The sequence below is a fragment of the Biomphalaria glabrata genome, chromosome 6 (genome assembly GCF_947242115.1).
Source record: "Biomphalaria glabrata chromosome 6, xgBioGlab47.1, whole genome shotgun sequence".
In the NCBI taxonomy this organism is placed as follows: Eukaryota; Metazoa; Mollusca; class Gastropoda; family Planorbidae; genus Biomphalaria; species Biomphalaria glabrata.
The window spans coordinates 1,614,749-1,641,906 of record NC_074716.1 but is presented as its reverse complement, the minus strand read 5'-3'; the positions used below and the strand labels follow the sequence as shown (position 1 = coordinate 1,641,906).

Sequence of the window (27,158 nt, the reverse complement as noted above, 5' to 3'; positions counted from 1 at the left end):
TTGTTGTTACACGCTAAATTTGTCTTTATTGTTGGTAGGGGGCCCAGCACGATATTCTTGAACCCGGGCCCACGGATATCTTGCTACGCCACTGACTTCGAGTACCAACCCTCTCTGTTTGTCTTTATGACGTACGACTTGGGTAACACATTTTTTTTTTAAACGACACTTGCTAGTTTCTGTCATGTTTGTCCTATAGCCTACGAACGCTCAGTTTCTCTCGGACAGAAAGGTCTTAAGAAGGAAATCTTGCATGAGAATCGTCATCTGTCATTCCTCGAGTAATGTCTCTGCATTCTCAGGCACCGATGGTTTCAGCAGTTAGGATCAGGTGGAATAATGTCCCCGAGTCTTCTGTTCAGTAACAGTTGTGATGGTGAGTAAGTCAGTTCGCTTATTGGAGTAGGCTATTTCTATACTCTAGCATAGCGAGATGTGGATCTTTTGTATGCTGGTATCAGAAGTGTCTTAGTATTTAAAATTACGTCACATCCTTTCTAGTATCTTTCACGGCAACATTCACAACAACTAATGACGCAATATAAACATATTAGCACACTTCCTTCGGGTGACACAGAGTGGGGCTACTAAAAGTGTGTTGGACATAATACATGAGGACGAGACTGTGGTTACTGAGGCATGATTATATTTGTTTGAAATGGCCGGGGGGGGAGGGAGTTTTGGTCGTCTTTATTTGTTGAACATTTATGTTATGCGAGAGACTTGGACATATGTTACAATGATTTCATCATCTTATAGATTTCAATATCTTTTATTCGAGACGGTTTATACCAATTCACGATGAGATTGTCAATTGTAATCAAACTGAATTTCCTTTTGATTGGATTAATAAAAATTATCTTATGTCATGCATACTTTACTTTTAATTTAGTCTGACTGTTAAAGAGACAAGTTGTGTAGAAGAAAAGTCTCTGTTTCAGTTCTTGCAATCTGTGTCCCACGGTTAACGAGGGTGTCATGTGGCCAGCACAACGAACAACCACCTTTACATTTCCTCATGTACCTACAAGGTTGGAATCAGAGGCGCGCTAATGATGCAGAACAATATAAAATTCCGGTCTTCATCAGGATTCGAACCCGAAGCCGAGCGCTTTACCACTCAGCCACCGCGCCTCTAGATTGGGAAAAAGCAAAAACATTTCTCTTAAGTTCTTTATCTCAAAGCTATAGAAAGCGCTGGTTGTGCGTGTGTGTAAATGTTTTCTGAGTGAATGTTTTTCGTGTTTGCATTTATATTGTTGTTATAGTTGTAGGCCTAATGATGAGGTGATCAATAATAGTCAAACTGAACTTCCATTTCTACCTGACCAACACAATTATCTAATCTTATATTTGCTGCCTTCCAAACATTCTCACTACTTGTAGTCAACCGTTTCTAATTGTGATTGTTACAGTTTTAAAATGTATTTTTTTCTTAGATTTAGGCTTATTCTATGTTTGTGTCCATAGTAACGAAACTGTTTTTAAAAATTAAATGTCTATTCTATCTGTTCGGCATGACCAGTTAATTTAAAAATATATTCTCCTGGCGTTTTAAAAGACAATATTTGGAACAGGTATAGTTGTATAAGGCAGCTGTAATATAATGCTCTTTATGATGACTTATAAAAAAAAATTTAAAAAATTATGAAACTCTCAGCTCAAGTATGCCACGAAATAATGAATGTCAAGGTCAAGGCTGTTTTAATGGTATAAACAATAACCAGCATGTTTAAATGCCGAGCAGATGGCTGCCTAGTCATGCGGTATGCGCGCTGCACTGTCGTTCGGACTCCTCGGTGGTTCCGGGTTCATATCCTGCCCGCTGCCATCCTCAGCCGTCTTGCGGGATGTTTGGATTAGGAATCAGATTATCTTCAACTCTGAAGGAACATCCGAAACCTGTCAAATATTTTACAACAGTAAATGTCCAATAGTACTAAAAATACCAAAGAGAGTAAAAAAAAAAAAAAAACCCAGGGATCCTTCTAATAGAGTTATCATTCTTTCTTGTATTAAGGATGTCACTTTTCCCTTGGTGTGTTTTAGTTCACTGATAATGAACATGAACACACCACAAAATGAACGTTGAAAGACTATGTCCACAAGCATTCAAAGTTCAACAGATTTAATACAGAATTGGCCTCAGTCTAGTCTCTGTCACTAACGATGTTGTCGTAATAGACGCTAAATGCCAAAGCTAACTAAATATGTGTATAACAAGAAAAGCTAATTTTAGAGAGGATCCTAAATACAAGGGAAGACAATACGCAAAACCAGTCAATATTCGATTCAAGCTTCATGTTAAGTCACTTTTTTTTCATGATTTCTGTTTGGAGAATTCAAATATTTGTTCTTAAAGAGCAATTTCTCCTAAACAAGATTCCCCGGCATACAGTGGATTTTATGTCATCGGATCATCAAGGCGTTGTCACCTCTCAATTTTCATTGTACAACAGACCTCTATAACTTTTGTTTGTTTAACTATGGTACTAGTAACAATCAAAAAACCATGGCGCAGCAGTGGGAGAGTCTCAAACCGTAGGCTAGCATGACCAAAATGTAAAAAAAAACAACAGTTTTTATTAACGCCATGACACTCGTGATTTTTATTTTAAGGAGCTTTAATGACCGTTGGTTGACTAAAACTGTTTTACTGTCCACTCTGACCATAAGAGGCAGTGAAGTCATCAAACTTGTTTAACTCTTGCTGAGAGACAGTAGGTCTATGAACCTGTAGAGCCTGTACAAAATCTTCTAACTGGACATCTCGTGGACAAACCTGAGCAAAACAAAATGAGTCAAAGCTTCAAAACAAACATAAAATGAAATTAATTCATTAGTGGATACATTTATTATGAATGATTTTTTTTTTCAAATTTATATATATTAATAAAGTCTTGCCAGATTTGGTGGTAGATCCATTATATGCATAGACACAGCATTCTCCATTTTAACATCACAAGGCACCCATCGCCCATCTGAAAGAAGTTTATTTTTAACATTGTCAATTAGCTTGCATAAAAGGTTCTGAATACTAATTCTTGTTAACATATAAACTACCTACCCTAGTGCTCTGGATAACTTACCAGGTGATTCCCGCCAGTAATTCGCAGTCTGCATATCTCGGATTGGTTGAAACAAAGCACCATTGGTCAACGTTGACAGGTCACTGCCAGAATAACCCTCCGTCAGTAAAGAAAGATGCGTCCAGTCAGACTCGGTCATATTCACTTTATTACCTTTACAGTGCAACTTCATTATCTCTATGCGAGACGTGCTGGAAACAGAGACAGAGAGAGAGAGAGAGAGAGGGAAAAATAGTTATAGTCAGTAGCATCTATCTTATTTGATGGGCTACCATTGTAGGCCTAATACCTAGATTCTAAGATTATTGAAAAGATTTAAAAAAAAAAAAGATCCAATTTTACTATATCGTCGATATGCTAGAAGGACCGTACACATATTATAAATGCCTATAATAGTATTGTATTAACAAGTGAATTATATCTTTTTTAGGGATGCGTTGGTTGACCGGACCAGATCCGTTGCCTATTCTTGTCCATTCCCGTCCACACATAAAGGTGGCAATAACTGGCCTTCGCTTTGGTGCTAGAGGAGCCGGTCATTTTTCGTTAGGCAAGCTTTTTTTTTTCCAGAGCTGTCCTTAGCTATCTTGGTCACCACCCCTGTACACATAGTGCGGTCTAGACTCTAGGGCTATGTCTTTCCAGTAATCTGTTTGATTAAATCCACATATCGGAGGTGGGGACGAGCAGTTTTTCTTGAACCTGTTGCGAGTTACCCTCAAAGGATTACTTTCAGGATGCCATTTTCTCTATCCCGCGAACATAACCAAGCCAGCGCAGACGGCGTTGTCCGAGGATTGTAAAATTGTAAGGATGCCGGGAAGACTCGTTCAAGCAACTATCTCAGTATTACACCTATGCTTTTTTATATCCTGAGAGAACGGTTAATGATATCCCCCCCCCCCCCCAAACAAAAAAAATGTCTAAAAAATGAGAAAAGTTAGGTTTTTATTTTATTTAAGAGATATTATTGTTTTGATGACACGTTCCTTCTCATTACAGGCATTCCCTTGCATTACGTAGACACGCTACATAGCATTTCACGGATCTTTTCTTTCTATATGCCCATACATTTTCTGGTGTTGCTCTGGTTAAAAAGATATCTAATTAATGTTTTAGATTAGGTCATTTGAAAAATGCATACAGCGAAGAGAAATTACCAAAGCCCAAATGTAACTTCAAGCGTATCCAATAAATGAAGGACTAGAAATAGAAGACGTATACGAAGTGACCCTACTACTTAAAAAAAAAAAAAAGAACCTGTCGATGGTAAGAGATACACTGTTAAAATGTCATACCTGACTACTCTTAGAAACTTATGGCTACAGTAGCTAGACCAACACTTACAAGTCTGGCAAAGGGATGTAGATTCTCTTCTGAAACCGTCTCAAGAAAGCTGTGTCCAGTTCCCAGGGACAGTTGGTAGCACACAGTAAGAAGACCTTGTCTTCAGTAGGTCCACCCATCTGGAGCAGTAGCTCAGTCTTGACCCGCCTACTGCTTTCATCTTCTCGAGAACTACGTTGACGACACAGGCTGTCTATTTCATCAATGAATATTACCTGAGTCATACACCGGCAGGACACACATTGTAAATAATCTGAACATAAATAGTTCATCAATGAATAGGCCTATTACCTGAGTCATACACCGGCAGGACACACATTGTAAATAATCTGAACATAAATAGTTCATCAATGAATAGGCCTATTACCCGAGTCATACACAAACAGGACACACATTGTAAATAATCTGAACATAAATAGTTCATCAATGAATAAGCCTATTACCTGAGTCATACACAAACAGGACACACATTGTAAATAATCTGAACATAAATAGTTCATCAATGAATAGGCCTATTACCTGAGTCATACACAAGCAGGACACACATTGTAAATAATCTGAACATAAATAGTTCATCAATGAATAGGCCTATTACCTGAGTCATACACCAGCAGGACACACATTGTAAATAATCTGAACATAAATAGTTCATCAATGAATAGGCCTATTACCTGAGTCATACACCGGCAGGACACACATTGTAAATAATCTGAACATAAATAGTTCATCAATGAATAGGCCTATTACCCGAGTCATACACAAACAGGACACACATTGTAAATAATCTGAACATAAATAGTTCATCAATGAATAAGCCTATTACCTGAGTCATACACAAACAGGACACACATTGTAAATAATCTGAACATAAATAGTTCATCAATGAATAGGCCTATTACCTGAGTCATACACAAGCAGGACACACATTGTAAATAATCTGAACATAAATAGTTCATCAATGAATAGGCCTATTACCTGAGTCATACACCAGCAGGACACACATTGTAAATAATCTGAACATAAATAGTTCATCAATGAATAGGCCTATTACCCGAGTCATACACCAGCAGGACACACATTGTAAATAATCTGAACATAAATAGTTCATCAATGAATAGGCCTATTACCCGAGTCATACACCAGCAGGACACACATTGTAAATAATCTGAACATAAATAGTTCATCAATGAATAGGCCTATTACCTGAGTCATACACAAGCAGGACACACATTGTAAATAATCTGAACATAAATAGTTCATCAATGAATAGGCCTATTACCTGAGTCATACACAAACAGGACACACATTGTAAATAATCTGAACATAAATAGTTCATCAATGAATAGGCCTATTACCCGAGTCATACACAAACAGGACACACATTGTAAATAGTAAAGTAAATGTAAAGTTTCCGTTTCAGATCTTGCGACCTATGGGGCATATGATGTCAAGGTCATCTGTTTCTGTGGCCAACGGTTAACAAGCAGGGTGTTATGTGGCCAGCACAACGACCAACCGCCTTTACTTTCCCCAACTAAAGTCATGTACCCATTAAAGTTGGGTGGACTCAAGAGCGCCCTAAAAATCCCGAAATTCAAAATCCCAGTCTTCACCGAGATTCGATCCCAGGACCCCAGGTTCGGAAGCCGAGCGCTTGAACACTCAGCCACCGCGCCCCCTACATTGTAAATAATCTGAACATAAATAGTTCATGAAATAGTGGTCTAGGACCATACAGTAAACATCATCTCAGAGGGACGCTGAAATCACTTTTAAAAGAAGACTATATAAATGATTAAACTCACTGACTGATTGGACTGACAGCCTGCGACTGTAAAAAGTTCTTTGATCAACCTACCGATAGACAAAATTTACTTTAGTAACAGTTAGATTTTAAAAAAAAATGTTTAAAAACAAACTTTTATTTGAGTAAAGTAAAAAAAAAAAAAGGGAACATAAATCCTTGGTTGCGAACTCAGTTAAAAGTTCTCTCGTTCAGACCTTGCGATCTAGAGGGCAGATGATGTAATTAAGATCATCTGTATCTATGGTTAACGGTTTATTGTGGTCAGCACAACGACCAACCACAACTAATGTCAGGGACCCATTTTTTTGGGTGGACTCAGAGGTGCCCTAAAGATCCCGAGATTAATCAAGATTCAAACCCGGGGCCCTCAGTTTGGAAGCCAATCGCTTTACCCATTAGCCACCGCGCAGGAACTCATTGCTTCATTGCTTCACATTTTTATTGAATTAACAGGCCTAACAATTGTACAGCTTGGATTTTCCTTTTTTTTTTTTTTGTGCACTCCTCTAAATGTGTTATTTCAAAAAAGTAAATCATGGTCTCTGGATTTATTGATCATAAACTACTTTTTTAACCATCAAATAATCGAAGCGAGCCAGTAGTTAGTCAAAACCTCTTTTTTTTATTGACCTTAATATTATATAACGAATTTTTTGTTTGTTTTTGGCGCGAGAAAACAGTGTATTATGTATTTTTAAAAAAAGATTTTGAACAAGTATTGTGGTGTTTTATTGTACAAATGCACCCAGATTATATGCTGTTCCTCTATGTTTTTGGACTTCTCTTTATTGTCTTTCTATTATTTGTCTGTCCACTCATTCGTCTGCCCTGATCTGTGTTAACTTATAGTTACCAACTACTGTCCTACTTTTCACTTTCTCCGACCCAACTGGACAAGAGGTCAGTACTGGACACTGAGTAAAAGGTGGCTGTGACCTCGGTGGAGACAGCTTGAGCCAAGCGAGACTTTCCGGTCCCAGGTGGTCCATAAAGCAAAATTCTTCTCCAGGGTTTCCTACCACCTAAAGGTAAAGTAAAAATTAAACATGGACTTGTGCTGACACCACACACGCTTATACAGACATACAAGAGAGTTGTTGTTTATGTTAGGCTTATGTTGTATTAAAATGTGGAATTTTGGACGGTCTCATTCCAAATAGATATTTGAACGCTTCCCAGATATGATATATACTTGCAAATAGATAGAAAACGCCAGTAGAATACGAAACTAAACCCATGTTCTTCTTCTTCGTTCTCATTTTTATGTTGGAGTGTTCAGATGACTAGACCAATACATGACATGAACTGCGCAGTGGTTTCCAAATTAGGGAGCTCTCCATATAGTTTTCTTTCTATCTGGGTGTTTTGGGGCCGGTGTCTTGTACGGGACTCTTGGTAAAGAGAGCAGTTTTGGAGGACATGGTCGGCATTCTCTAGTGACACTCCACATGGGCAGATTTCACTGGTTCCAATTTTGAGCTTCCGGTACATATGTTAACCCATGTTCTAATCTAAAATGTTTTTATTAGAAGATCTATAGGCTATAAGAATATTGGCTCTTTCCCAGATAGCGGAACATGGAGGTAACAAAAGTCACTCAATAAAAAAAAAGTCCAGCCGATGTAAAAAAAATTTTCCTGCATTTTTCAGAGTGACTTTAGTTTATCTTGGAGCATAAAACTTAACCTTTAACCCAAAGTTACCTAAAAATAAACGCAGAAAGGAATTATTTTCTTTTTTGAAGAAACGTAATTTATACGATCACACGAACATGTGTCACAAGACGTGAGCAGTGTGCTGGTGGGCTGGCGCCTGCTTCAACTGGTCGCTGGAGGCCCGACTGTTGATGCTGAAACTGTGTCGACCTGTGCGTGACCTCCGTGACCATATCGAAGGTGCCGATCTATAGTGACCTAGCCCTGTCGCAATTTACAGCTCTATTTGTAGCTTTGGTTGTACATGTATATATCTATATATGAAGGGAAACTCCGAAGGTTTTGAAAATTTTTAATATAATATGTGTTTTGATTTACAGAAAATGAATATAGGCCTACTATTCTTTTTATTTTATTTTCAATAATAACTTAGTAATTGATGTTTTTCTGGCGTTATTTTTCTGCGCATTCAAAACGGACTAATTTTCACATGGTTTCTATGTGTCGTCACACAAACCTATTAATTTAATCTATTGACTTTTTGTATAACGGAAAACCATACAGTAAAGTTTACGATAAAAAATTTAAAAAAAAACTCAGATCTTGTAAGCAAAGAAACAAAATACGTGTTAAGAGTAGATCTACATGCTTGACTGACCATTGGCAATTGGCAGTATATTTTTTCTCACCTGACCACTCAACACACTACAAGCACTATCACTTGGTTGACTTGTCGTGACACGATGACCGACTACACGTAGCCTAGGCTAGTCTTACACTGACCAGTTTGTTAGAATCAGTCAGACACACGATCTATTTACTTTTTGGGATAAGGAGGGTGTAAATGAAAAACCATGGGAGTTTCCCTTTAATCTCGTACACATATATATATAACAGGACACCCGAATGTTATTTAAAATACGTAACCTGGAAATTTATTAAACCTTCTTGAATCATTCTTATCTTATCTTATATAATACAGACGTTACTTCAAAAAAGAAGATGATTACGTCCTACGCGTCATGCATTTAGTCATGCATATTAACCAATGACTTAAATTCTGCCAAGTCACTGGTTTTCCTGGCTAGCTCAGGCAACCCATTCCATGCTCTAATAGCACTAGGGAAGAAGGAGTATTTGTACAAATTTGTCCTAGCATATGGGACGAGGAATGTGCCTTTATCTTTGTGTCTTTCAGAGTATTTTATTAAATTTTGTTTTTGTATTTGAAGATTATGGTTCAGTGTTTTATGTATGATTGCTACTTTACTTTTGAACCTTCTGTCCTGAAGGCTTTCTAAATTTAGTGATTTTACTAAAGGTGTTACTCTAGTCAAATGTGAATATTCGTTTGTTATGAATCTCACTGCTCTATTTTGTGTCTGTTCCAGTTTCTTAATGTTTTCTTGAGTTGAGGGGTCCCAAACGGAGGATGCATATTCTATTATTGGCCTAACCAAGGTTAAGTAACATTTTAGTTTTATGTTCTTATTTGATTTATAGAAATTTCTTTTAATAAATCCTAATGCTTTGTTTGATTTTTTTGTAGTTTCATCAATATGTGGATTCCATGATAGTTTTTCATTTATTATAACACCTAGGTATTTTGCGTTTTTAGTCTGTGATACTGGTTTGCCATGAATAAGATAAGTGGAATTAATTTGTTTTAGTTTTTTTGTTACTCTTAACAACTGACATTTTTCTGGGTGGAAAGACATGCTCCAATTTGATTCCCATTTCTGTAATTCATCTAATTCTCTTTGTAAAATATCTGTGTCCTGTGTTGTTTTTATTGTTCTATATATTATGCAATCGTCTGCAAATAATCTGACATTCAAAATAATATACATCATGACAATAAAAAAAAAGAGATCCAAATGAATTTAAACAAATAAATGTTCTGTCTTAAGCTTTAGAATCGTGTAAAATATTCTTAAATGTAAATATCAATTATAAAATACTACAAAAGCAGAAACGGTGAATGCAACCCTCCGCGGTAACACGACAACTACCGCTTTGTCCCGAAAGTACCCAGGTCATCCTGCCACTTTCGAGACCATATCACCTGGCCATTTGACAATAAAAATAACTAGAAAAAATATATAGGTAGTTTTTCCCTTCCCAATAATAAAATAAATAGAATTCAATTAAATAAAATATATTAGAAACAATTAATTAATTTAGAGTAGAAACAAAAATAACTATTGTAAAAAAAAAATAATAAAAAAATAATTCTAAAATAACTAGGAAGGTGGGTGGGAGGTAGGTGGGGTTAACATTTCAAAGCCGGGGCTGTGGGGTTGATGACTACAAAGTGTTACCTGTAAACAGATGCGGGAAAATGGAAGGCAGGACTATTGAATCCTGTAAAGAACGTTTCGCTTCTGTTAGACCAACGACATCTCCAAAACGAATTTGTCCAGCGATCATTACAGTCGACTCAATGATACTCCGACGACCTTTGACATGCTGACCCTCCAACTCAGCTGTATTCCCATGGTCAGTTCTGGAGTCAACTACAATCAGAAAATTATGAAGGATGTATGTTTTGTCTTACCCGAACCCTACACTATAAAGTCAATATATGAACAAAAAAATATACTAAAAATATATAGTCAATATCTGTATAAAAATCACTTAGTAAAATCACTAAATTTAGAAAGCCTTCAGGACAGAAGGCTCAAAAGTAAAGTAGCAATCATACATAAAACACTGAACCATAATCTTCAAATACAAAAACAAAATTTAATAAAATACTCTGAAAGACACAAAGATAAAGGCACATTCCTCGTCCCATATGCTAGGAGAAATTTGTACAAATACTCCTTCTTCACTAGTGCTATTAGAGCATGGAATGGGTTGCCTGAGCTAGCCAGGAAAACCAGTGACTTGGCAGAATTTAAGTCATTGGTTAATATGCATGACTAAATGCATGACGCGTAGGACGTAATCATCTTCTTTTTTGAAGTAACGTCTGTATTATATAAGATAAGATAATATACTAACACAGACACTATCAGACCTTCTACATTCAATATAGGCCTACTGTCTAACTAACCTGTACGACTAAGTACCGGTAACTTATCATTCAACTTCTGTTACTGATGGGGACAAAGCAACAGGCACAGTGTAGCCATAGCAATCCTTTTATGTCATACAGACCGTTACATCATTAAAACATATGTAGGCTATCAATTTTATTTCTTTATATATACATATCGTTGAGTTCTATAGTGTGCAAATACATTAATTGAACATTTCACTAAAAACCTACTTGTAGATGACCTACACGAAGCCGTGAACTGACCATTGAAGTTGTCATGAAGTGTTGGTTTGGAAATATTTTTGTCATCAATCTGGTAAATTTTCTTGGTCAAGATACTGGAGTGGACAGACAAACTTTCAGACAAGCTGGACAGTGTATTCTATAAGGATATGAAGGGGCAAATCATTAGAACACAAACATGCGTGTGGCTAAAAGCTGAACATTTATATCGTAAAGATGAACTTTTAATACTGTTACAAACCCGTGTTGCAAATCATATAGAGTGCGTTTATCATAGTTTCTCCTCCCGCCTGAAGAAGTTCACCAGGAATATTGTCAATTCCGGCCGATTTTCCCCTTTTCAGGGCTTTAACTGCTGCTGCTACTTCCGAGCGAAGAATCGGATAGTCGTCAATGTTGGAGACTGCCGGGACATTTAGTATCTCTGGATCTCCTGAGATTTCAAAGTTCTACAACTCTGAACATTTTCAACACATCTTTGTCCTCGGTTAAGCATTTGTTGTTTTTGTCTTGAATTGTGTTGGTTCTTCCATGCTTTGAGGTAGTGAGGTCCTTTACTAATTGGTACGCTTTTTTGCTGTTGTTCCTATTAAGTCCCTGTTCAATTTCTTGACACTTATTCTCTATCCACTTTTTCTTCGCTTCTTTCATTCCCTTTCTAATCCGTTTGGGATTATATGCTTATTTATATGATTGCGAGTCGTGGACGTTGAATGCAGAGCTTGAGAGGAGGATCCTAGCAATGGAATTGAGATGCTACAGAAGGATCCTAGGCATCACATTCAAAGACCGCATCACAAACCAAGAAATCAGAGACAGGGTTACTGTAGCGATCGGAGCCCATGACGACCTGCTAACTATTGTAAAAAGACGAAAACTTAAAACCTTTGGCCACATTACAAGATCTACGGGGCTCGCAAAGACCTTCCTTCAGGGAACAGTGCCAGGAAAAGAAGAAGAGGCAGACAGAAAAAGAGATGGGAGGACAACATTAAAGAATGGACGGGCCTGCCATTGAGAGAGGTTCTAAACAAGGCAAAAAAAAAAGAGAGGAATGGATAAAGACGGTCGACAAATCTTGCCTGGTGCCCCAACGGTCCAACAGACTAAGGTAAAGGTAAAGGTAAAGAAACCCGTGGTGACACAGATGGTCGTAGGCTGTGTGTGTTTTTAACCTACGCAAATCGCCCCAGTCCAGCGCTAGACGAGCGATCAACCGTGACCAGTGACAGTACACTGCACTCATCCTTAATCTTCGGAATCGAAGACATTGTCATTATTATATTTGCTTTATTGAACTGAAGTATTTACAAACATTCAGTTCAATGTAATGGACAATTTTCCATATTCAAATTGTAAAAAAAAATATAAATATTATCCTCCCCCTTTTTTACACATACACACACGCACTTACAAAAATAATAAAATACAAAACAGCTTACTGAAAAGAAAATATCAGTTTCAGACACAATGAGTTGCTGGACAATGGCTTGACAATGTTGCACATTGGTCAACATAAGGTGAAGGTCAACACTGCTGTATTTACTACCTTCATTTAATGTCTGACGAAGACTGAAGGTAAAACAATAAAAAAACAATCTAAAATTATAAACAAGCTATCTGATGACAAGGTCCTTTTTTTAAGTCTTAACTCTTTCAGCATTATCTGATGACAGGGTATTTTTTTTTTACATACAAGTCTGAACTCTTTCAGCATTATCTGATGACAGGGTCTTTTTTTTACATACAAGTCTGAACTCTTTCAGCATTATCTGATGACAGGGTATTTTTTTTACATACAAGTCTGAACTCTTTCAGCATTATCTGATGACAGGGTATTTTTTTAAAGTCTTTACTCTTTCAGCATTATCTGATGACAAGGTCTTTTTTAAAATACAAGTCTTAACTCTTTCAGCATTATCTGATGACAATGTCTTTTTTTACATACAAGTCTGAACTCTTTCAGCATTATCTGATGACAAGGTCTTTTTTTTTTAAATACAAGTCTTAATTCTTTCAGCATTATCTTATGACAAGGTCTTTTTTTTAAAAATACAAGTCTTAATTCTTTCAGCATTATCTTATGACAAGGTCTTTTTTTTTTAAATACAAGTCTTAATTCTTTCAGCATTATCTTATGACAAGGTCTTTTTTTTTTAAATACAAGTATGAACTCTTTCAGCATTATCTGATGACAAGGTCTTTTTTTTTTTTAAATACAAGTCTTAATTCCTTCAGCATTATTCTAATGGAAGTACGGAAAGCATCAGTGTTGAGGGTCATGTGAGAGTGAAGACGGGAAATAATAGTAGGGTCCCCAAGAAATTATTTATAACTGACATAATATCTTGACATATAATGGGCCCCAAAAGCACCTCATATCTCAAATGGCTAATAGCCTTTGAAGTCTAAATACGGCATGGTGTATCACACAACACTTTACACAGGAAGAAACAAACTTGAGCAAAGTTTTAGCTACAACTTCAATGAATAAGTTGTTCAATACAATAGCCGCTCCCGGCTATTCTGAACAAAACTTTGTTAAAATGGACACAGCTTTTAGTAGGCTACTGCAATGAAAACGAGGCTGACATTCAAAAATTTCTCCAACACGATTCTTTGTTCTCACAAAAACTCTATAACTTAGCGTTGGTCGCTTTGTGATTTACCAAGCTACCAGAGAATGAACATCTTAACCTACTAGTTAACCGTATAATCTATTTTTAGCAGATCGCTGTGATTTGACCTGGTTATGAGTTACCTCTGTTTGCTTTGTAAAAACAATTGTTTATACATTAGTTCACCAGTTGGAGACAGCTGGAGGTTACTCACAAAGGCCGCGGGATACACATTTGAGACCTAAAGAAAATCCGCTGCCGAGGACAGACGCAGACGGCGACAAGAACATCTTAATCGACCATGGGCGGACAATGGTTATGCTTGCCCTGGTTGTGGCGAAATATGTAGGTCACATCTGGGGCTGCGTATCCACGGGAAATACTGCATTCGGACTCGAAGACATGCCTTATTATTATTATTAATTCACCAGTTCATTGGAGATTTTTTTTTACAAAGCTTATATTAACGCAATTCATCTGTCTAGCAGTCTAGCAGGATTCTTTTACACGTTTTTTTTCCTCCCAATCAGTGGCGTAGCTAGGATGGGGGAGGAGGGGGAAGAATTGGACCCTCCCGGCCCCAAAATGAGGGGGCCCCCAATATTAGTGTTTTTACATTAAAAATTAAATATTACGCGAAATGCAGGGGCCCCCAAAGAGGTCAAGCCCCCCACCCCGATTTCCAGTCGATAGAAATTCCTAGCTACGCCCCTGCTTCCAATTCTCGGATCAAGAAACTGCACAATTATTCATTGCTGATGACAATACATGAATCAATTAAAAAAACAATTAGTTAATTCATTTGTGGTAATTAATTAATTGTGTTTTATATCCAAAATGGGAACTAAATAGTCAGGCGGCTTTGCATTTAAAAGTGATCAAGACTTCAGCTTTTCAACACACAACTTACCAAGCAATAGCATCTGAAATGATAAAATGAAAACAATTTAATGAGTAGGCTACTAGAGTAGATAGAAACAACTTAGGCCTACATAAAAAAAAGGCTTAGTGTTGACATTTTGACAATATTTTTCTTATTATTAATTATTATATAAAATCGATTTCCATTTAACAGTTAAACAAAAGCCTTTATAGATCTTAGGGCTTGATGGCTGAGTGGTAAAGCGCTTAGCTTCCGAATCGACGAGTCTCGGGCTCGAATCTCGGTAAAGACTGAGTGGTTTTTTTTTTAGAACGCTAGTGAGTTTATCCAACTCTAATAGGTACCTAGTGACACTAGTCTTGGAAAGTAAAGGGTGTCAGTCGATGTGCTGCTCACGTGACACCCTCGCTAACCGTCGGCCAAAGAAGCAGACGACCTTTACATTACTTTTTAATGTTACTTTTTACTTTTTAAACTCTTTCTCTCCTGACTGACGATACCAGCGTTGATTCCACCAGAATCTGGTAAATAATTACGGAGAGAAAGAGTTAATATAGCTTTAGATTTAGATTTCGCTATGAAATATTTTGTGCTGTCCTCCTTCAGTGGTAGAACGACTATGGTTCATCTCGTAGAACACTTGTGACTGTTGAGCCCTAGTCTCGAGAGACATTCCCGCCCACATGTATCGCAGGTATAAGTGGCATTCATTTTTGTGGTACAATGTCCAGTGTTTATTCTACTCTAACAAAGAAGATAGCACTGGTCAATACTATTAAGGGAGAACACCAGAGTTACATATAGTGCATTCATTTTGGTGGTACAATGTCCAGTGTTTATTCTACTCTAACAAAGAAGATAGCACTGGTCAATACTATTAAGGGAGAACATCAGAGTTACATATAGTGCATTCATTTTGGTGGTACAATGTCCAGTGTTTATTCTACTCTAACAAAGAAGATAGCACTGGCCAATACTATTAAGGGAGAACATCAGAGTTACATATAGTGCAGGTATGTCCGTAATGGGCGTGATCGTCATTAGATCATCTTTGTATCAAGTAAGACGTCTTCCCACTGAGATTTTTTTTTTCACACAAAAGTTGTCAACATAACGATATTCAACAGTCTGGGGAATTATGACCATCGAGAAGAATCACGTTAGCGGAGACGTTTTGAAATGCCTTCTTCAAAAAAGTTTATAGTTTTTATTAATAAGAATTATGGTAGCACTGTGGAGTAACCTAAAACAAGGCATTATTAAACTAGAACGACACATGAACCGACGAAAGAGACTTGGACAGTAGCACACTAAATCAATGTTGTGAACACATTCTCACGACGTTACAAAATCATAAACAAATATCAACTATTTCACCACACCGATTTCGTTATTGATGCCTCTTGCTTTAATTGGCATAAGAAAAGAGCGCCTGTCTGCAGGCGGCTTTAAAACGAGACAGTTGGAGATCACTTACAAAGGCGTAGGGAACCACATTTAATACCAAAAGAAAATCCACTGCCGAGGACAGGCGCAGACAGCGAAAAGAGAAACTAAATCGACCGCGCGGACAATGGTACTGTCTGCACTGCGTGTGGCAAAATATGTAGGTCGCAGCTGGGGCGTCGTATAAACTTGGCATACTGCACTTCTTTTTAAATTTTCGGACTCAAAGACAAGCTTTATATTAGAAGATGAAATTAAGTCTGTTAAACATTGGTAGACCTAATAATTAATGTAATTTACTTGGTATATAATGAGTGGTATAATATTGGCTTCCAAACGAGGGGTCCAGGGTTCGAATTCTAGTGAAGACTGATATTTTTAATTGCGTGATCTTCGGGCGCCTCTGAGTCCACCCAGCTCTAATGGGTACCTGACATAAGTAGGGGGAAAGTAAAGGCGGTTGGTCGTTGTGCTGGCCACATGACACCCTCGTTAACCACGGGCCATATTATCCATATAAGCAGATAATCTTACATCATCTTCCCCATAGATCCCAAGGTCTGAAAGGGGAAACTTTACTTTACCTTAATAATCAAACATGGATTTTAAAATACACTGAAAATACGTTTCCTTGTGGTGCAGTATGCCTATACCCACTGGATTGTCGTTTGGTGGTCTCGATGGCCGCTAATTCATGCCTTGCCCACTCTCATCTCCCCACCCCCATTCGTTCTGCAGGAGGTTTGGACAAGTACGTAGATTAACTTCAACTCCGAAGAAACATCCGAAACTTTAAAAAAAAAAAAAAAACATTTTTAATTGGCCCTATGCCCCCCTCCCCCTCCCTTTTTGCGTATTCTATATAAGTCGTAATATCTACTTTATCTAGGCTACTCGATCTAGAACTAGATCTAGACTAGATCTTATATAATGCAGACGTTACTTTAAAAAAAGAAGATGTTTACGTCCTACGCGTATGCTTGGATAAAATACCAATAGCCTAGTGGCCTAGTGTTATTAGAGCATGCAATGGGTTGCCTGGGCTAACCAGGAAAACCAGTGACTTGGCAGAATTTAAGTCATTGGTTAATATGCATGACTAAATGCATGACGCGTAGGACGTAATCATCTTCTTTTTTTGAAGTAACGTCTGTATTATATAAGATAAGATAAGGCCTACTCTTTTTTTCACCTTAGGTTAGGACTATTACTATTATTAGAGCATGTAATGGAATGCCTGAAGATCTATGCCTTTTTTTTTACTACTAATTGATTCTAGATCTAGGTGGTAGATCTAGGATCTTGAAAGAGCTACTGGATCTATCTAGATATAGATAGATTTAGTTTTGAGCAATATCTAGATTAGAATATCTAAGAAACCATAGACTCTATTAGTATATAAAAAAAATTAAATAAAATTCTAGGATCTAGACTAAATCGTAAAACAGTAAAATAGGCCAGGCGAATTTAAGATGTAGATTTAAAAAAAAAAAGGAAAAAGAAGGGGTAAATAAAATCTAGACTAGACTAGATCTAGATCTAAATCTGGAAGAAAATATAAATAGATCTAGATTTATTCTAGGCCTACCAGTGTATCTCCTAAGAACGTCAAACTCCATTTTTATCTTCTGCTAATAAAAGGGAAACAACCGTGTATGTAGATCTATGTGTAGTCGATTTCTTTTTATTTCTTATCTTATAAAAATTACAGACTTTCTTTCAAAGAAGAAGATAATTACATCCTATAAGTATGCTAGGATAAAATACCAATACTTTTTCCCCCTTAGGACTATTAGAGCATGTAATGGAATGCCTGAATCTTTTGCTACCAAAACCTATGACTTAGCAGAGGTTAAATCAACAAGCATCTCGAGTGAGACTTCTATATAGATCCACCTACGCGCAGGATGTAGGCTAATTATCTTCTCTTTTACAGGAATGTCTGAAATTAATAAGATATGATAAGATAAGAGGCCAATACGCATCCACAGTCACAGGCTACAGACCAAAAATAAATTATGCCAAGTCACTGGTTTTCCTGGCTGACTCAGGCAACCCACTCCATACTCTAATTAGTCTAATAGCGCTAGGTAAGAAGTAGCATTTTATACATTTGTCCTAGCATAAATATAATAATAATAATAATCTTTTATTGTCCGTATGGAAATTTGTCTTACAATTTGTGCATTACACCAAACAAAAAAACATTATAACTATAAGAAACCAAAGTGTACATTCACACCAGACTCACTCATAATTTACATGTGACAAAGTTTATACCAGATTGTTCTTATTTAATGATTTGATTGCCAGGGGAACAAAAGAGTGTTTGTGTCTGTTTGTCTTTGCTATCGGTGTCTTGTATCTCTTTTGTGATGGTAAAATATGTATTTGAAGATTATGGTTCAGTGCTTTATGTATAATTGCTACTTTACTTTCCAATTTCTAAATGTTTGCTTGGGGGTCCCAAACAGAGGATGCATATTCTATTATTGGCCTAACCAAGGTTAAATAACATTTTAGTTTTATGTTCTTATTTGATTTGTAGAAATTTCTTTTAAGAAACCCTAAAGCATAGACTTGAGTAGTATGTATAAATCTATGCCCTAATGCTTTGTTTGATTTTTTGATAGTTTCATCAATGTGTAGATTCCATGACAGTTTTTCCTTTATTATAACACCTAGGTATTTTGCGTTTTTAGTTTGTGTCAGCCTGTGTCTCCAGGGGGGGGGGGAATCTTCTCAAGAATACACAAATGGAATTAGAAGGGGAAATATATGTAGGTCATAGCTAGGTCTAAACAAACATCGATCCTCCATTCTATTCGGTTATGAAGACAAGTCAAAATAGCACAATGTCTGCGAGTCTATATGAACATCGGTCAAAGGGAGGCATAGATTGCGTCCTTGTAGAATTAATCCCATGTTGTTGTTTTTTCTTTTGTTATGTAAATGCTACAAAAGTCTAAATATATAAAAAAAATTCATATATCGTTTTATAAGGCGTGTTAAGTAGTGAGCTCTTTAAATGGCAACCAGAATCTTCATTGGTAGGTTTACATTTAGGGTCCCATCAGTGATGCCTGCAGTGATCTACTCGACGGCTGACATAACAATAGTGTTGTTTTTTTTCCCACGGTTTTACATCTCTAGTCGTTTTATGTGCTCAATGTAGGCCTGTAAGTGTAGTTTTTTTTTTCAACTGCGCTAAATTATAGTAAATTTAAACAAATACTAAATCTAATGCATGCAGTTGCAATATCAACAATTTATTGGACATTTAGAAAACAAAATGTAGACAAAACACAAATTTACTCTCTAGAATTGATGACTGATAGGCACAAACAAGTTTTATAATCATTTGCAATGTTAAAATAAAATTTAAAAAAAAACTTTTATTCCACTTTGAAAGTAACCATTTTGAAACAATTAAAAAAACGTATTTGGGGTGGGGGAGGGAGGTAGGGAGCATAATCCGCTCAGCTTTTATTTAGTAAATGTACAAGTTGGGAAAAGAGTATAAACAGCTGTTTGTTGTGCTGTTAATAAGTCACTATCAGTGACCATTGGCCTTAGAAAAAGATGCTTACATCATTTATCTTAGACTGCTATGTATTAAATATGGATTTAGGGGAAACTTAGAAAAATCTTTATATTTTCTTCACTTGTCATTCACTCCATGCAGACAGACCTGTATGGTGAGACTTACTTAAAACGTTGCTCTTTAAAACTTACATTTAAACAGATCACTAACCAGACACCTACAAAACAATGAACAATCTAATACACCACAAAACTAAAAAAATTTACACAGCACTTAGAGATAAACTTGGAGAAAATTTAGAGCTTAGAATAAAATGGGGGGGGGGGGGGAGGGAATTAGGAATAGTTGTTAATGCACACACAGACACATTCACGCAATTACACAATAAAAACATAACTCCGAAAGCACGGGAGGTGACCTACAGGCTAATTTATGGGATGACCCCAATAAAGAAGAGGGGTAAGGACAGGGCAGGCCACATTGTAAACTATGCGGGGTGGAAAATAACAAACTAGGAAAACATTTGTTTGGGGAGTGTCCAAACTTCACTATTGTGAAGTCAAATATTTTAAATTCCAACAGGCATGTCAAGGTCAACATAGGCCTAGCAATATTTTAAAATAAAATACCCAAAGCAAAAAGTAAAAAACTTAAAGATATGAACTTGATTTTATTAGCAGAGTATAAGATACTTATATGGAACACGTATTTAAAAGCTACTTATGACAACAAAATCCTAAATAGAATTCAAGTAAATCATATATACAGAAGGATTATACAATCTAGGATAGAAAAGTTTTAAACAAAATTTATATTTAAAAAAAAAAGTAAAATGTACTTTAGAGTTAATGAATTATTGAAATGTTAAAAAGACTTGAAGCTGTGTATCATAATGTCGTTTTTAATCCTAATGATTTGGATATAATATACAGAAATATATTTGATTTTAAAATTGAACACTATAAAGGCTGACCCCAAATGTAATTTTATTTTGATCCATTGTCATATGTTGTTTTTTTTAAGGATTCCTTTTTTTTTCTTTCAATGAATTGGAAAATTCCATTTGTATCATAAATATCAATCTGTTTAAACAATGAAGAAAATAAGTTGAATGTATTTGTGTGTGTGTGTTTGTATAAGTGATAACTATTAACCAATTTGCATGTCTATGTATTTTATACATTATTTATTTGCTTTAAAAATTACCTATTAATTTTTTTTTTCAACAAGAGAGACAATTAGGACTGGAAGATGCAAGGTGGAAATTTCTTTTGGTTACATCCCTTTGACCAAATAAATAAATTTTCAAGACACTAATGATAATAAATATCTCATTTAGGAAAATTACGAAAAAAAAAATAATTTTGAAGGCACGTCTTAGCATAATTCTATACCAGTTCGCCGCTTTAAAATTTAAAACCAACAATAGATAACTATACAACCTTCTGTTTTCATAAGCACACATCTAAAAGGTGATGTACTATCAGCAATTGAGAAAACACAATCTCACACCAGTGCTTTAAACACTAGCACTAGCACATCAGATCTAGATCTGTTGCGTCTGAGACCAGCGCTTTAAATGCTAACTACTTCTGTTCTGTTAAAAGTAAAGTTCCCCTTTCAGACCATGCGATCGATAGGACAGATGATCTGAAGGTCATCTGTTTCTGTGGCCCACGGTTAATGAGTGTGTCATGTGTCCAGCACAATGACCAACCGTCTTTACTTTTAGTCAACTAAGGGTGGACTCAGAGGCTTCCTAAAGATCCCGAAATAAAAAATCTCAGGCTTTGAAACCGGGATCCTCAGGTTCAGAAGCCAAACGCTTTACCACTCAGCCACCGCGCCCCTTGTTCTGTTACCACAAATAAATAAATTATTGTAGACAATTAAACTTAAGAATCAATTAACAGAGACATCTTTTAAATATAAATAACCACAGACAGGTATATATATTATACCAATATAGGTCTGTGAAGTTGGTATTGAAAGTCATTATTATATTAAGTCGAGTACTTTTCACAAAGCTTCCAGAACAAATAATAGAAACATAGCCCAGGTTTTACTAGGCAAGATTCCATCAATAGCATAAGTTCCTCAGGTGATTAGCTACTAGGAGTGCGAAACAGTGATTCACCACCAACTTCTTCTTGGGACATTTCAGTTTTCATTGATACAACTTATAGCCAACAAAATAGGCCAGCTTTTATTTGTGTTGCTACATCTGGGCTATATCTGACCAAAATTAGAAAACAATGTTTATTAAGAGGGAATAGTCCCGAGTTGTCCTTAGTACGTTTTCATAGTGACAGTCCAAGCCTATTAAAGGGGAGGCTGTATTTTACCGCTACTACTTTGCAGAACCAACGAACTCTGTGAGGCCAACCTTGGTAGCCTGGAGGAGGCGTAATCATTTGGGGCTGTACATGGGCACGCCATGCTCCTATAAGACGGCATGTTGATTCCCTGGGTGTGAGACAGTTGTGTGGAGACTGGCACATTCATGTTTGATAGGTGCGAGGCTGTAGCGGAGTAAGTTATGTTTGGATGGAAAAAGTTGGGATGAAGAGAAAGTTGATTATTTGTGAACAGTCCAGTTTGGGAATATCCGGTCAAAGAGCATGCCGGGTGAAAATCTGGAGACTTGCGATGTAAATAAGGGTGTTGATACATTGAGTGAGCTCCCTTGTGTAGCTCGTCCAGCAGTTGTTTTAAATCTTGCACGGATTTGCTTAACATTAAAATATAGTTTTTAGCCAAAGTCAGGGTGGCGATTTTACTCAATTTACGCATAGAGGGTCCCGCGGCGTAAGGCATGACTTCCCGGAGTGAGTCCATGGCAGAGTTTAAGTCGTGCATCCTCTTCCGTTCACGGCTATTGATCTTTGACCTTAATTCACGCAGCTCCTGTGAGGAAAACTTACTTTGCATAATGTTACTGTAGCTGCACGACGCGTCGTCTGAATCTAGGGCTGGCCTCAGCTCGACGTCATCCCGAGAGCAGGAAACTCTAGCGTTGACCACACCTGTGTAGATGTCATTACTCCATGGCTGACTGTCATCGTCTGTGACGTCAATGGTCTCATCATCTGTGGCAGTGGATGGCAGTGGCGATATGGGACTGTCAGGTGTTGGACTGACCGTTTGAGACATTTCAATCTACGAGAAAAGAAAAACAAGCAAAATATAAAGAACGCTGACGACATTGACGCTTATCTTGCGTCATTCACAACCAATTGCCAGCCACGTCTCACCGTCACCATAGAAATACACACACGCACACACACACTCTATAACACGTGTACAAACATTTACCAGACAGTGAGTTGATATAAGTTTTGTAAAAAAAGTACTACTAAAATAAGCTTTTTATGTTTGTTTGTTTTACATGTTTCGGATGTTCCTTCAGAGTTGAAGATAATATTACTTCCTAGTCCAAACCTCCCGCAGGACGACGGGGGATGGGAGCGGGCAGGGTTTGAGCCCTGGACCATCGATAAATCTGAACGACAGTCCAGCGCGCAAACCGCACGACCAGGCAGCCATCTTATAGGAAATACGGTAGCTGATAGGTTTTCTTACAGAGGAGGGGAACAGCTACTTATAATAATAATAATAATAATCTTTATTATCCGTAAGTTATTAATTTTAATAATAGTCTACCTCTATTTAATGGGGCACTGGTTAACTCTTTCTCTCCTGATTCTTCTGACGCATTAAATTAAATTAATTTTTGGTTTTATAAACTTTAATTTGTGTTACATAAAAAGAGCATGCATCTTCCCATTCTCTACCAAAACTAATGTTTTCTGATCACAAACAAAAATGTTATTGAAGTTTAATCATAACAGGGTAGAATGTACAAATGTGAAAAATGAACAATTCTGTCAGAACATGGGGAATAATTACGGAGCTAAAGAGTTAAGAATTTCGGACATCAGTTTATCTACTCCAGATATTCTAGTATTGTTAGGTTATGAGTAAATTTTATGATATTTCAATAATAAAATTACGTTTTATAATGACTATGCAAACATTTCGGGAGTGAGAGGGATATTTTGGCCTAAAACTAGATCAAATTGAATTCAATTATTGGTTAGAATATTTCACATTTATTCTTGTCTACCCGAAACGCATAGTAAACTGGTAAATTGGTAAGTGCATTGAGCAGTCGTCCTGAAACAACAGATTTATTGAAATGAACAGTGGATACAATTTTGTTTGTTTCGGGATACATTTTATTAGTTCATTTTTACAACTAGTATGTCACCAAGTAATTCGTAAAAACTAGTTTTAAAAATTATTTCATTATTAACTAATTTTGTTTATTAAATATGAAAATGTAACTGTCATGGTAAGATAGTGTACCTTACACCAGGGGCGGACTGGGTGTTAAAATCGGCCCGGGCATCTCTATACATTCCGGCCCTTTAATTGTATATCATATGATGGACAACCATTTCTAGGTCTACCTGTTCTCAAAATCATTCTGTTAAGTTTGATAATGTATCCATAACTGAACGCATGCATACAACTCTGTATCTTTTGAAGAAATATAGTAGGCCTTATGTTGCTATTTATCGCTAAAAGCGTGGACCCTAAATAGGATGAAGCCTACTAGTAGCACTGTCTACCGATGTAGACTATTATATTATTTCGGAAAATGTGTTACATTAAATTAACATTACACTGTTTTAAACACAACGCTCAGAGTGCCCCCTTTACAAGAGAATATTATGAAACCTTTAATAATTTAAAACGTTCTCTAGTGGCATTCTAGCTGACCCTACCGGCCCATTTTGGGTACCGGCCCACGGGGCATTTGCCCGAATGCCCATATAGCCAGTCCGCCCCTGCCTTACACTTACAAACACTATATTTCATTTCTGTGTAAATGCTAATTTATTTTTCTAAATGATCCATATCTACAAGACTTTCAACTTCTGTCAAGTAACTTATCTTTGCACCTTTCACCAGCCCATTCTTTCGGAATGTAAGATCACTGGCCTTAATATTACTAACCCTTTTAGTTTTAGGCATAGTCTAAATAAATATAGACTGGCCGAAGGAAGTAACTTCATGTAACTTGAAAACATGTATATCTATTGTATTCGGATTTCCGAATTATGAAAAATTACATGATCTTCATTCTTTGAGTCTAAACAAAACTACACTGCCTCCTTATTTACAATATATATAGGTGTATGGCTCAAATAGATAAGAATACTTAACTTTTATACTGCTCATAAATGCTGTATATAAGTACACAAAATTGCAAGTCACAAATTTTCGTCTCATAAAACTCTTTAATCGGCCAGTCTATATTTATTTATGTCTATGGTTTTAGGCTATCAAGATGTCTAGCTCTCTGAACTTAGAGTTTAATTTGAAGTGTACGTTTCATTTGTCCCTTCAGAATTAACTCTTTCTCTCCGTAATTAGTTTCCACTTTCCTACGGAATTCTTCATCTTGCTCATTAGTGTTGTATTTTTTACCCTGTTGTGATTAAGCCGCAATAATTTTTTCGTTTGTTATCAGAAAGTGTTTTATTTCTGGTGTAGAATTAAAGAGGAATGCATTCTCTTTAAATATAACAAAAAGTGAAGTTTATAAAAATCAAACATTAATGTAATTAAATGAGGTCAAATCAATATCATCAATTAAGAGAGAAAGAGTTAAACGTCCCAGCCAAAATCCTCTTGCAAGACTGGCAGGGTTCGTAATAAGAACTTACGATATTCTGACCAAATATAATACATAGCCTATTGTAAGCTTCGGAATACATATTAAATTCATATTCAATATAGTGGAGGCACTGTGGCTGAGTGGTAAAGCGATTGGGAGGGTCCCGGGGTTCGAATCCTGGGAAAAACTGGACTTTTTAATTTCTGGATCTTGAGGGTGCCTTCGAGTCCACCCTGACTTAAGTTGGCGAAAAGTAAAGGTGGTTGGTCGTTGTGCTGGCCACATGACACCCTCATTAACCATGGGCCACAGAAACCATTACATCATCTACCCCATAGACCCCATGATCTGAAAGGGGATCTTTACTTTTAATTACGTTTTCAATAAAGCAATTATAAACCTTATAGATAGTGTACTCTATAAAATATCCAAGTAGCTTACCTTTACTCTCAGAAAACTAATGATAATATAATATTCAGCACGTAGCCTATATAAAATCGAAATCTCCACTTTCTGGAGTTAATTTTTACTTTAAGCTAATTATTTAATCTTTCAATGTTAAAATTGTATAAATAAATGAAAGAAATAAAAATAAAACATATATTCGTCCAGGTAAAGGTGATCTTAACAGATCTCTAGAATCTAAACCAACCAAATGTTTTCATAGCATCTAGTGGCCTTTTTACTTTCAATTTCTATTGAGCATGAATAGCATTGAAAAGGAATGGTGGGAAGGACCAAGACAGCATTGAAAAGGAATGGTGGGAAGGACCAAGACAGCGTTGAAAAGGAATGATGGGAAGGACCAAGCAGCCTTGAAAACTGACAAGGTTTCAAAATGTCCGACGTCCATTTGGAATTGAAAACAACAAAGGAGAAATGGGAGTTGCCATCCTTTTGGACACGCCCCTTTCTTCAAGGTGACAGAAGCCAGATGTTGCATTTAAAAGAAAAGTGGAGCTTGTGAAGAAATAACTGACAATGTGCAGGCAGGAGCCGGATTTAGACTTGAGAAGGCCCTAAGCAATTTGACTCATGGGGCCCCCTGGTATCATCATAAGGCCATTTATTGTTTTACGCAGTCTTCAAATTAATTTTTGGGAGCCCCCCCCCCCCCCAGACCAGCTATATAATGGTTTTAGCTTATTTTGCCTATAGGTAAATGCAGCACTGTGTGTAGGGCATAATCTTATCTTATATAATACAGACGTTGCTTCAAAAAAAAAGATGATTACGTCCTACGCGTCATGCATCTAGTCATGCATGTTAAACAACGACTTACATTCTGCTAAGCCACTGGTATTCCTGGCTGACTCAGGCAACCCATTTCATGCTCTAATAGCACTAGGGAAGAAGGAGCATTTGTAAAAATGTTTCCTTGCATATGGACAAATCTGGGGCAATGTTAATCTGTCTAAGATATTGTTTCACTATATTTACAACATACAAATTGTTTCCTTGACCAGTAAACATTCTTTCTTCTGACTTAGTCTACCTTGTTAAAACAAATTTGAACTTTTAAAATGTAAATAATTGAGTTTTTCACTAAATACGTAATTCATCTAATATGATCTCATGTAGATGTAGTATTCGATACGTAATTACATCTAATATGATCTCATGTAGATGTAGTATTCGATACGTGATACATCTATTATGATCTCATGTAGATGTTGTATTCGATACGTGATACATCTAATATGATCTCATGTAGATGTAGTATTCGATCCGTAATACATCTATTATGATCTCATGTAGATGTTGTATTCGATACGTAATACATCTAATATGATCTCA

The 27,158-nt window shown here is 36.6% G+C and overlaps 2 protein-coding genes across 2 annotated transcripts; both read right to left on the bottom strand.

The window, feature by feature from the left end:
* Positions 1-2,612: 2,612 nt before the first annotated feature.
* On the bottom strand, positions 2,613-12,781 carry LOC106052905 (uncharacterized). Its single transcript, XM_056031447.1, has 9 exons — positions 12,627-12,781; positions 11,173-11,323; positions 10,220-10,414; positions 7,112-7,265; positions 6,242-6,290; positions 4,437-4,651; positions 3,090-3,280; positions 2,905-2,981; positions 2,613-2,782 (listed from the first exon to the last, which is right to left on the bottom strand). The coding sequence occupies exons 1-9, from the start codon at positions 12,699-12,701 to the stop codon at positions 2,654-2,656; spliced, it is 1,236 nt and encodes a 411-aa protein (XP_055887422.1). The 5' UTR covers positions 12,702-12,781; the 3' UTR covers positions 2,613-2,653.
* Positions 12,782-21,997: 9,216 nt separating this feature from the next.
* On the bottom strand, positions 21,998-22,828 carry LOC106071793 (oligodendrocyte transcription factor 3-like). The gene has a single exon (XM_013231975.2). It carries the CDS (start codon positions 22,826-22,828, stop codon positions 21,998-22,000), a length of 831 nt encoding a protein of 276 aa, XP_013087429.2.
* Between the last annotated feature and the right edge of the window lie 4,330 nt (positions 22,829-27,158).

Bases quoted from the DNA above. Each gene is read 5' to 3' on its own strand.
- LOC106052905 (XM_056031447.1), bottom strand. From the start codon at position 12,701: ATGTTGACCAATGTGCAACATTGTCAAGCCATTGTCCAGCAACTCATT. The intron at 6,291-7,111 runs GTAGGACAGTAG...GTCTATCGGTAG, and splicing joins TGGGTCGGAGAAAGTGAAAA to GTTGATCAAAGAACTTTTTA. The intron at 2,783-2,904 runs GCAAGACTTTAT...TGTTTTGCTCAG, and splicing joins TGGATCTACCACCAAATCTG to GTTTGTCCACGAGATGTCCA.
- LOC106071793 (XM_013231975.2), bottom strand. From the start codon at position 22,828: ATGTCTCAAACGGTCAGTCCAACACCTGACAGTCCCATATCGCCACTG.